Source organism: Brachyistius frenatus, unplaced genomic scaffold, assembly GCF_029030835.1.
Source record: "Brachyistius frenatus isolate BFR_SWC_R1_liver_20210118 unplaced genomic scaffold, ASM2903083v1 Contig_77, whole genome shotgun sequence".
Classification (NCBI taxonomy): domain Eukaryota; kingdom Metazoa; phylum Chordata; class Actinopteri; family Embiotocidae; genus Brachyistius; species Brachyistius frenatus.
Window position 1 is genome coordinate 926,809 of NW_027210676.1, and position 12,591 is coordinate 939,399.

Below are 12,591 nucleotides of genomic sequence, written 5' to 3' on the forward strand. Positions count from 1 at the left end.
GCTTAATCAAAGCCCAGCCAACTGTAGCATGGCTAATCAGGGGGCCGGTAGACGGGCCATGCATGACAGCCAGCTACACAGCAGCCAGGTATGCTCCATCACATCCTGCTCACTTCCACAGAGCCCCCTAAGTAGTTGTAACAGCAAGGCCCAGCGTACTGCCCTGCTTTACCAGCAGGAAACAATGGGTCACTCTGTTGGGACAATAGACGACACACAGACCAAAAGCAGGAAGGTGCCAAGGCATGAATCTTTAAACAGGTGCTTTTTGTTACAATTACAAAACCACACCCTTTTTCAGACAAATAATACATGAGAAGAACAATAGTAAGATGATATTACCGGGATCTCCCCACTCAATAGACAGCTTTACACAACTGAAAGCATTAAATGTAATTAACCGATTAGTAGACAGATGACAGGTGACTGATAAACTGCATTAAGTAGAGCTAAAACAATAAGTAGATTAATGGATTCATTGTTAAGATTAATCAGCAAATATTTTATTAGTTACTTGTTTTCGTATTTTTCCATGTGAAATGGTAAAATATTCTTTGATTCCTCGCTCGATGAGGATTTGAAGCTTTATATTTGAAAAACATTCAATCCAACTGACATACAGTGCATGTCCATGTTGGACTGTTGATTATCTATAACAAGGAATCTTAAGATGTCAACTTGGTTTCTGACCTTTTACAACAAAAAAATAAATTGAGAAAATTATCTGAAGAATAATGATAATAGAAATTGAATTGTAGCCCTGGTCATGTATTTAAGGAGTAAAAACACTCAGTTTCCATAAATACACATATTTGTTTATAAATGATAACATTTAATTTTTGTTTTTATAATTTATGTAATTAAAAAAAATATGATATACAAGATTTATCTAATAAAATAACAACAACATCGTTTGGTTGTGTTGGCTGAAAAAAACTATAATTCATTCTGGTGTCTGTCTGCGTGTGTGTGTGTGTGTGTGTGTGTGTGTGTGTGTGTGTGTTCACGCTGGTTTACCTGGTTGTCAGGGTGGTTAACAGTAAAGTATCCCACACAGATGATGACTTGGTGCAGCAGCTCCTCAGAGGAATGCTGGGTACAGTACCAGAGCAGGGAGCTGACAATGTGTCGGAAGGCGAGCGACAGGCCTTCGGCTCCTAGAACAGACTGACAGGCCACAGACAAAGCATGTCAGTGTGTATCACAGTCACTTGAGCATGAATCCTCTATGATTGTGACTACAAAGCTCAACACAATAACAATGTAAAGCAATAAAAGGTTACATGCTTTTTTTTTCTTCTTTTTTTTTTGGGAGTGGGAACATACATGGTGTGAGTGTATAAGCAAATCAAGCAGGTCCAACCGTAAAACAACCCAATCCCGCTCAGAAATGACACGCGACGAGCGGTATTTATTAAACATGTCAGGGTGACTGAGCACAATAAGATCATCACCATTTGCACTGGAGGTTTGGGTGTGTTAGCATTTTAACATCCATAAACACAATAGAAGATAAATGCTGGTTTCAAGGCTCAAAACTTAAACTCACGGAACTATATATATATATAAAGCTATTATTATTCATTTCACAATACATTAATGAATTTACATTTAAAAATCAACTCGCACTTTGAAAAGGTATACCCAACCCCAAAGCAAAGATGGAAATAGCCAGCTCTGGTTTGAACGTGAACTTTTTTCCTTTATTTTTCTAACATTGATTTTCGAGGATCGCTGATTTGTCACAGCATATTCTGGCAAAATGCAAGCGCTGCAAAACCCTGTTATTTATTATGCACCGGACCCTTTTGAAAATCCCTTTTGAACACATTATTGGGAGCTGATGCGGCAGGGGAGTGACTTAACGGCTTGAATTTTGATCAACCGTCCGCTGCAAGTACGTATTAGCCGTTTGCTGTGAGGTAATGCGAAACACAAGGTGATTACAAGTCCCGGCCAAAAAAACGAAACATTATTTAAAATGTTCATAAAACTCCAGCAGTGAAATGCTTTCATTTCCAGCTGTTTTGAGTTGCCTGAATGTGGCGGGTCAGTGAGAGGAAGCTGCTTCAAAGTAATTACCCCAAGGCATTAAAATAATTAACAGCATTCTCGCTTGCTCTTGTGGCTTTCAGTCTATGCGGTGACTTAGCATAGTGAAGCTGTCGCCCTCTCCTCCTCGGGGTGGATAATGTATGGCCCTGCATACAGTGATAATCACTCGTGGTCCATTCTAACTGCTGACCCACCGGGCTCTATTCAACCCGCCCGAAATGACCTGGGGTCAAAGGGCACCCGTGTTTATGTCCATAGGTCAGCTTTGTCCTGAAGACAGCAACTCCTCTTATAATGGCTCTTAACAAAGGAACGAGCATTCATTTGATCATGTATACAGAGTGACTGAATCCAGGGAGCATAATTAAATATTTGTGGGTTATTTTATGATACCCTGCTGTTTGTTACAAGGCAAGTAATTAAAACGTTATCTTTCTACTGTCTATCATAATAGCAGGTAGTTACTGTTAACAATGAGCTAATACCAAGGTACCTGCTATTACTATAACAAACCTATTATTGTGAATATCATCCTATAAAATATTTATGGTATAATAATACTCTGCAGGACAGAAAATGTACAAACAAAAATCAGATACATAGAACAAAAACAATCTGTCTGATCTTCTGTCAACAGTGTGCAGTATTTTTAATTCCCATTTTGTTTTCACTTTTTGTAATTTTTTTTTTTTTTTTTTTATTACACCATTTTAATACCTGGAAGGCGGACAGGTCAAGAAGGGCAAAACTGTTGAGGAAGCGAATGCCTTGTAAAGCCACCTGGATGACCCCGGGGCTGTAGGGTTCCTGACTCTGGGAAGCGGATTCTGGCAAGAAACTGTGCAGCAAGATACAATACAGGGTGTGCACCACTCCCACCAGATCGGTGGACTGCAGCAGGGCTGTCAGGCCGGTCGGGTCCTGACGTTTATTGTCAAATATACTGGGAGCACTAGAGAGGGAGAGAGGGCAAATGTATGCTCAGTGAAACAACAAAAACTAGAGGCATTCATTAATGAATAGAAACAGATATCAGACTAGGAAATATTACTGAACGTTTTGCTAATATTTTCTGCCCTCCTGCTGCTGGTGTCATGTTGACTGCTCACTTACTGAAACATCCCAAAACACAAATAACACTCCAGACCTCCAAATTTACTCGCAAGACAAAAGTTTGGAGATGGTTTTCCTTTCGATGAGAGATACTAGCCCTGTTAGCGCTGCCGTGTTATCTGACTTCACTGTCGACCGCGGGGGAAAAAGCAGCAAGTTTGAAATGTGTTGCATATTAACATGTTGGATCACAGCTGCTCTAAAATTCATCTTCTGCTCTTTGTATGCTTCCTGGTTCATTCATAGAATAACAGTTTTTCATTCTTCGCATGCAAGAAGCTTTTGAGCGGTTTCACTTTTTGACTTAATAAGTCCAATTTATTGCTTGTCAGATTAGCTAAGGAGTGGAACCTTGGAGATTCAAGATTAGCTCTTCCACTTCCTCTCCTCCTATAGTAAACATAGTAATGCCATGACGTGAAGCTCATGGCAGTGATTTCAAGCTGGTAGATTGTACCGAGTTGCCTGACAAGGCGCTGAGTGCAATACATTTCATAAAAGCCTGCCTGAGAAGATTGTAGGTGATGTGTTTGTCTGGCTCCAACAAGATGCCACTGTGGTGGTTAAAGGGATTGGCAACATCATCCTTTTATTGTACATGATATTCAACAATAAAGCCAGGGATAATGCTGGTAGGAAAGTGGAGCAAAAGTCCCCTTTTAATAGGTCAAAGAGGTAATCATCTCAATGGTTTATCTTTTTTTAAGGTGAATGTTTTTATGGCAAGAACTTCAAAAGACAGGACATTTAAACAGAATCCAACCATAGGGCATGGACATTGTGGCATTGCTTAACTTTCAAAGAATCCTGACATACCAGAGAAACTGAAAGTCGTTAATGCAATAATGTTGTTTAGGATTCTCAGTCGCAATGCAGAAGACTCCAGTGAAAACCCCCGGCTCATACAGACAGACAATTTAAGACTACCGCAGCAGCACCAGCTATGATTTGCAGCCATAGAATGGAGGGCGTGTGACCCCTGGATGGAACCTGCAGTGCATGCTGATACTTGATGTTAGCCAACAGGCTTTGCGTGAAATATGCTGCTAGGCAAGAACACAGCCTCCTAATGCCATTATAATCCCCTGACACAGCAACTGGCATGGCCCAAATACTCTACTAGCCTGCCGAGCATTTGTATGTATGACACAAAGAGAGGCCTGAGCAGTACAGAGTACACTGGCTGCTGCATTGATCATAGTGTCATTAAACACAATATTTTCTCATTAATATTCCGAGACAAACATAGTTCTTGCTACCACGGCGGTCATCAACTGGTCATCGTTAGTGCAGCAGTGCACTGATGGTCCGATAACAATATTCGGTCAAACAATTCAAATGGATAAAGGTTACTCCATTTCAGATTTTATTAGAATGCAGAGCATAAACGGAAATCTGGTCATGCTCGACCATGCTCGTCATTTTCCCCTTTGAAGTCGGGACTTGTGGTGCTGATGTCCCCTGGTGTGACTGTGTGCTTAGCCTCCGTCAGCGGCGCCACTGAACCTCTGTGAGTGGAGGTCACCGTAGCACACGTGGGTGGGCTCCCCCACGCTGCAGGCTAAGGTTTATGGTGAGTGACAGAGCGCTGGGTCAAGTAGATGCCTATCTCTATCTGCAGTAATGACAGCTTAGCCAGTTTGCTGGCTGGAGTAAATGACTTGCCGGCTGATTGCAGAGGAACCACAGGCTTTGTTTGAGTAACCACGAGCCCCGTCTTTATGGATCCTTCTGACAGTAAAGAACCGACAGTGACTCAGTCTCTCATTACTTGCACAGAGGGAGGTGTGTGTGCGTGTGTTTGTCGTAGGAAGATCAAGAGATCACAGAGATGTTTAAGGTGTGTAATAGAGTAAGAGACAGGCTCACCGTCCGGTTACGACAAAGCACAGCTTGCACATGCTGTGCAGCAGAGCCGAGGCTTGCTGCAGGAAAGCAGACATCTTGGGGTGCTCGTCTACAGGACTTTGGACCGACAAGAAGCATCCGTACAGCGTATCAATCAAACCCATGTTCACCACATAGCTGGAATAAACACACACAAAGAGAAAAAAAAACGGAACATTATTTATCACATTGGTTCCTGAATGTTTAAACAAGTTAATCATGGGCGACTTTCCGAGTAAAAAGCTCATCTCACATAGGCAAACAAAGGTCTTTACTGTGCATACTTCCACACCGCTGCAGCTGAAAGCCAATACCTCACCTAAGCCCTCCACCCCCCTGCTATTACTGTGATATCTTCAATTTGTCTTTGCCAATGACAGGTCTCATGATCATGTTCCCTGTACTCTTTCAGCCACAAATCACTGCTAATAGTGTCATTAGAGGGCTGTTGTGGCCCCTGTGCCAGCCCAGCTCTGGGCCCTTGACAGTCTGCTGACCTGGGGGCTAGTCCTCTCAAAGCCCCGGCATGCGGGGACCTTTGGGGCACTGTCAGCTTACGAGAACCTAGAGAGCACTACAGCTGCCAATCAAGGCTTTTAAGTCACTGATGTGGTCACTGCGAAGTCACTGTTCCTCAACGTAACACTGCTTTGACCACTCACTTCTTTCGCATACCTTTTTTTGTTGGAACTGTCACTCATCAATGTCCTCTCAAAGCAGGTGATTACGACCGTTTTCAACCTGCACTGCAGGTCATCTGACACTTGAACCGAGTCCCATTGTTTTGACTTGATCCTCTTCCACAGCTTTACTTGGGGTGAAAAGATCTTTCCTCACACTCGCTTGCTTTGCCCCGAGTTCACTGTTTGACAGCCTGCTTTGGGTGGTCAAACCTGCCACTTGGTGTCTCATCATTGTTGTATCTGTTTTCAATCCATACTCATATGATAAGGAACTAAAAGCACTAGAAAGCAAACTGACAAGCTGGTAATGAGCAGAAAGGAAATGGTTATGTCCTTTCTGTGTGATATATAGGCTGGCATAATGGGAGAGTGTTGCAAAAGCTAAAAATGTTTTAATCTTTTGTCCTTCCTCACATATACATAAGACAGTTGATGTAAATCTTGTGTTCGTACTTGGGATTATCAGTCTGACGACACAATTTTTCTCAGGCCCTCCCCTGTCTTTAGGGTTACGACTGGGTCAGTGGATGAGATTGGTGGGCCTGTGCAGCTGCTCTGTCCAGATGAATCATGGCTTGTGGGAGGGATGGTGGAAAGTCTGCACCAGTCCACGAGGCTTCATGAGGCCTGCCTTTCCTCACAGTCTACAATTCTCCATCACAGCCCCGACTCCTACAGCCCAGAACCACATGGCATGCTTGTACGGTAGGTTCAAGGGGACTTTTCAAAGCTTTGGAAGTGCTCTTTGTTTATGCTACTTTGTGACCCACCCTCCCCCCTTCAGAAAAGGATTTTACTTCAAATGTGGCACCTAATGTGTGGAAAAAGTAGATGCTGGAAGGATGCCAGAATACACCTCATTCTCACACTACTCCCATTCTAACAAGACACCACTTGGACCATTTCCAAGTGGCGATTTGACATTTTGTCAGCCTATTCTTCACATAAGGCATGCTGTTGAGGAAATCAGAGGTTGACCAACTATCAACCCAGTGAAGAGGAATGGAGGAGGAGGGTGCTAAAGGAAGTAAAACGGTTGTGAGATGGAAAAAAAGAGGTGCCATGTAGGAGGATGAGGAGCAATGCGAGAGCAGCACGGAGCATCGGGGAGGGGGGGGGGGGGATACCTGATTAGGTCTTGTGTGCGAGTGTTGAAGGACTCTGCGGCAGAGCTCTTGACCTTGGCATCTGGGGAGGAAATCCGTGTGATTTCGCCTTTCCCTGTCTCAGAGCAATGTGGCCACAGGGACCCCAGGATGGTAGCAATGGTCTGAAGCAGGCCTGTCGTCAAACCCTCAAAGACTTGTTTGTTCACGTTGCGCTCAAAAATGGACTTATCCTCATCCGGGACATGTAGCTGTTAGAATGGAGGAAAAAAGGCAGTTCACACAAGATGGTATATTGAGCAATAAATGAACCTGTGTTATATACATCCCTGGGTTATCTACTCTTTTAATGCATGTGAATGGCATGACATGATAAACTGTGAAGTGAAGTTTAAAGGCCATTTAATCAATGCAAAAGCTATTTGTGAAATGCCCTGTTTTTGGAGAATAAGGCTTTTCCCGCATTGTCGCTACATTACACCGTATTATTCACCACCTTTAGTGAACAGATTAGTAGATAAGATGTATAATAACTGCAGTATAGGCATATAAAGCTGTTTTAGGTATTTCCTCAGCCACACAAAAATGGTGTAAACAAATAAAGTTGTACTATAAACCAGCGACATCACGACGAGATGCAGGCCCAAATAGTGAGACAGGCATTCTTCTCATTTGTATTTCCAGAGAAACTATATGAAACACAGGAGCAGGGGTCAACATTTAAGATATAGAGCCACTATTTAACGTGGAACCCTGCAAACCTCCGCGTTTGGTCTAATGGTTGGGGTGAACGCTGACAGCAAAGGTAAATCCACCGACATTCTCCACAAATCTAATTAAAAGGGGGAACGCTCATATGGCAGTGCAACCCCCCCATCCCCCCCCCCTAACTTTACTCTAATGCTTACACACACACACGCATACCAAAACACAGACATGCACACGAATAAGAGCGCGTGTACGCAAAGCTGCTTAAAAGTTTAAAATTGTAAACTAAATCACAACTAACTCACACAGGGCTGAGTAGGAGCGTGAGTAATTGTTGAGCTCAATTTTTTAATCTGCACTGAAGACGTTGAGGAAAGTTTGTTCATCTCCTGCAGTGCTGTTGGATATGTCAGTCAGCAGAGCAGCTGCTGGGATATGTTTTATATAAACTGGAGCATACGGGCTAACCTCTCCCTGTGCGCCCTGAGGAAATATGACTGCTTTGGATTGGAACTCGACGGGAGAAGGAAGCCCCAGTAGAGTTCATGCATGCACAGCAACCCTGCGCCTGTGCCTTATCCCGTCTGTGTTGTGAGTGTAGGCGGCCCCAGTGAAGCCGCCACCGTTGGATGTTTGGAGTGAGCTGATGTTTACAGTCCTTCTTACAGAGTGCTGAAGGATATGGGCTGACATGTCGCCGCAATGCAGCCTGCCTGCCTGCCTGCCTGACTGTGCTCTCACATTCCCTCAGTCAGGAGGCATCTGTAGAGAGGTTGGCCAACGGTTTGTTACTCACAAGTCTGTGTCTCGCTCTGTCTTTCATTTACACTGTGGCAGTAACAGACACCAGCAAGAAGTCAAGGCTTTCCCTGTGTTCAAAGCAGTGTTTATCAACAGATAAATGTTGAGTAAACAAGGGATTGCTTAAATAAAAAAAATGAAACGCGCATGTGTGGCTATGTTAGTTTAATCACACCTTTAATACCCTGTATTTAAATAAATTCAGCGTTTTCTTTACATTTACTGTACTTCATACAAATTTAAAGGTCCCATATTGTATAAATTCAGATTGCAATCTCTTTTTTGATAAATAAATACTGTGAACATGTCAAAATGCTCAGTCCATGGAGAAATACACACAAGCTGCATTCAGCAACTATGCCATTTGGATGAGCAGTTTGGACTTCTGTGGGTTTATGATGTCATAAACTCACGAACATGTCTAATGTCGTTCTTCAGCACCACACTGTCCAACCTTCTATGTGGTAGAAAAACCCTGAGTTGACATTCCTTCATGGCGGTACCAAGCTATACAACCAAAGGAAACCTGTGGTTGGCTTGGGAAATCAATGCACCTTAAAGATGAGGACACAAAAAAAAGCCTGTTTTTTAGAGCTCCAAAGAGAAGGTTAAGAGAGGAGATTTTAACCTATAATGAGATGTTTTTTGGTATTAAAAACCACAAAATATGTTCTTATGGATATCGAGACACCAAATAAAACTACGTAAAAGGGTAAAATACGGGACCTCTATATAGTGTTATTGGCAGAAACTAATCAAATAACATTGAATTTCATTGTATCATCGAACAAACACTGTGTAGAGGGGGGGTCTTGTTCATGTACTGGAATGCATTGACTTACTGTTAACTGGTGCAGCAGCAGGTCCATGAGGAGGACTATCTTGTTGCTAAACAATACGTAGGAGCAGTTGAGGGCGCAGCAGGAACATGCCATGTAGTAGATATTTACAGCAGCACAGAGAGATCTAACACAGAAAAATGACAAGCCATTAATAATCACAAGTTTAAAAGGAAAAACAAACCTCGGGGGGACACCCCTTCTCCCCTTGCAATTTGTTAAAGAAACACGAGTACTGGGATGTAAATGTGACCTGGAAACTGACAAGACTATCTGCAGGCATCAGGAAACCAAACACACTCTTCTCTATTTGTGGTTCCTTAAGGGTGCAGTTTGTCTTCTCAAGTCAAAAGCATATCTTACTGACAGCACAAGTAAGGAAGTCGATTTGAGGAATAAAACACTCATATCAGCTACTTATGCGGAGACTCCCCTCTCTAGAGCCACCTTCAGAGGTGCTGAGTGCAATCTCAGTCTCATCTTGGCAGAGATGGTGCAGCATTTCCGCCGGAGAGATAAAACTATTTCTCCTAGCAGCTACTCACAGCCGTCAGGCAGCCCCAGGCAGCAGCCAATGCTGAGCCAGTCAGCGTGCCTCTGTATTATGTCTCCTCTAAAGCAAGTCCCAGAGAAGATTAATGCTTCAGATAACTGACCGATCATTCTGCTGTGACTGCTACTCCCCCTCGCCCCGTTTCATCAGTTAATATTTTCTGACAACTGTATATTTTAGCCATAGGAGAAACAGCGTGTCCTATCTGCTCGCTGGAAGAATGGAATCCACCTCTCCAGTGCCTAAAGTAGGCCGTGTTTATTTCAACTGGTAAACATTTTGATATCTACTGAACCTTCACATCTGCTGTGCGTTTTCAGTCAAAACACGCTGGCATAGTAAAGAAAAATAGATTAGGCGGAGGCTCACCAAAGTCTGTCAATAACTTCCTCTATTTTGTGCTTTGCATTTGCTAGTGGGCAGAGCAGTCGTTTTGCCGTATCATTATTGGCATAGCAGTATAAAGCTGTCAGACGTGGAATGTGGTGTTAATGCGAGAAGCTCTACATTTTTCGTGATCGGAGAGCGTCCAAATCTGACATCAGATCTGACTTCCGTCCACTGCCAAACAATAATAAAACACTTAAAAAAACATGAACTACTTTCTTACAAATTGTTACAGTACCGTATGGCAGCGATATTAAATATTAAAGACAGTGGAAAAAAGTTAATTAATGGTTAAGTGCATTGATAGAAGAGTCTGTGAGGAGGAAGAGGGGAGGTAACATGAGAACCCAAGCAAACTATGCTTTGTGTGCAGCCACGCAGCATCAGATTCTCTGAGACTGTGATTCTCGAGTTAACACGAGACGCCGCTATGCTTCTATGCAAATACCGAAACGACAACTCAAATCCTTTTTCACAAATGCTACTGTATAATTACATGCTTCACACAGTTTATGAAAACGGCAGCAGCTGCGATGTAATTTCCTGTAAAGGACAGGAGTTACTTCAGGTGCCCGAAGTTAGTCGCGTGGTATTTGTCCCTTTTGAGTAAAGTAGTGCACAACAGCAGGGTTATCATAAGATCTATCAGAGATGAAATGACAATGCAGGACTGACAGTCAAAAGGCTGTTTCAGAACCGTCAGATAAAGTTCATGTTGGTCAAGAGCATTCAAATTACACTGAGATTCTGGGGCTCTCCATCTGCCAAATGTTTTTCCCAAGCTGCGTATAAACTAATATTTAATTGTTCATTTAAGAAGGAAAGAAGAAGTCAGCAATCTATTTGTTGTCCATGTTCATATAGTGCAATGATTTTTGACAAAGTTTCCCTTGTGACATAAAATTTTTGTAAGTTTAACCGGTGTTCATGTTGGCTGCGGTTATTTCTGGTAATTTGTAGTTCCTGCCCTGTGATTGACTGCGGACCTGTCCAGCATGCACCCCGCCTCTAAAGGATAAGAGTGTATGACTGTTATGGTATTTGGAGTTCCCCAAAATATAATGCATATATACATATAATTAACACATCACTCCAGAGTGATCAAGAGGGAGCAGTAAAGGAGAAAAGCTTTTTATAAAGAAAAAAAAATCCTTCAACAAACAGTTCAAATTTCATTTAAAAATGAATGGCTGCATTTTCCCTCCCTGACCTGACAACTATATTCTAATTAAATCACTTAACTTCTGGCGAGACAGATCGGGCCCTCAACTCAGCACACTGCTCATGTAATGAGCATGCAATTGCTTTGTAACACAGCTAATCAGGCTTGTCTTTGGTCATCTCTGAACAAATGAGGAGGCTGTCAAAGGCATGTTTGAGTTATGCCCTCACACCAGCCTGTACAATGAACCATCACAGTGATCTGTCTTTGGTTTCCTCCCACCTAATTGAGCTTGATGAGCATGACACCTGATAGCCCAAACCCTCTCTGGGAATCTCACTATCTAAATACACCTCAATGACAGCGCTCGTCAAAGATTTTGAGGAACAATTTGGTAAAGTGCCACACCACCCTTTCTCATATTGCACAAAAACTTTGTGGGGACTGATATGTGCCAGTCTATCTAAGCAGACCACAATCCTCCACCTACACCACTATGGTTCTCTAATTACATGGGAGAGATTGTGCTTCACAGGTTCCCAAAATTACCATAACCGCTATCTGTCTCAACTCACCTCGTGCATTATCCCTTTTTAGAACAATTCTGCCTGAAAACAGAAGCAATAAACTATTGTCATTGTAAAAACAGGAGACAAAGTCAGACGCAAATAATTGAGCAACGTAATCTGCTCACCAACACTAGATAGTTTAGACCTCCCATTTTTCCTGTAAAGCTATTCAAATCCATAAAGAATGAGGCCAAGTGATAAAGGGATGGAGCACACCTGATCTTGTCTCACCCCCCCCCCCCTGCAGCCCTCTGAGACTCTGCCCTGGTAGCCGGCAGGCCTACACACAATAAGGTGGAGGTTTGAGGGGGGGGGGATTAGATGTGCAACTGACATCTGAATTTAAAATCCTAATACTCAAATATTGTAGAGGTTGATAGACATGGATAGAAAAAAATAAAACTAGGAAGAGAAAATAACTCCTGAAGAATAGGATTTATCAAGAAAAGAGCTCAAAAAGCAGACTTCAGTGGCTGGTTAAGTCTCTGCAATAAATAAAAAGTCACAATCATAAACACGGCTTCCCTCACACTGACATATACGGTTATGTATATTTTTTTTCTGTCACCCAAGTCCATTTATTAAGGTAAATGGCCAACTCTCCATTCAGTTGACAACAGGCATGTAAAAGGCTCTTTATACTTTTTGTCACTGCATCAAGTTATCAACCCTGAGATCTGTGCTCCTCAACCTGAGTCTCACATTCCTCGCCCTTTCTGTGCGTTTCC

General features: G+C 42.6%; 1 protein-coding gene across 4 annotated transcripts in view; it reads right to left on the minus strand.

Moving 5' to 3' along the window:
* The window catches only part of scaper (S-phase cyclin A-associated protein in the ER), a 57,420-nt gene that overhangs the window by 6,931 nt on the left and 37,898 nt on the right, over positions 1-12,591 (minus strand). For all 4 annotated transcript variants that reach the window (XM_069708672.1, XM_069708671.1, XM_069708674.1 and 1 more), the window contains 5 exons: positions 9,196-9,319; positions 6,866-7,095; positions 5,038-5,193; positions 2,773-3,007; positions 1,018-1,167 (listed from right to left, as the gene is read on the minus strand). In XM_069708672.1, the coding sequence (XP_069564773.1) occupies positions 1,018-1,167; positions 2,773-3,007; positions 5,038-5,193; positions 6,866-7,095; positions 9,196-9,319 (895 nt within the window). The remainder of the gene's footprint in view (positions 1-1,017; positions 1,168-2,772; positions 3,008-5,037; positions 5,194-6,865; positions 7,096-9,195; positions 9,320-12,591) is intronic.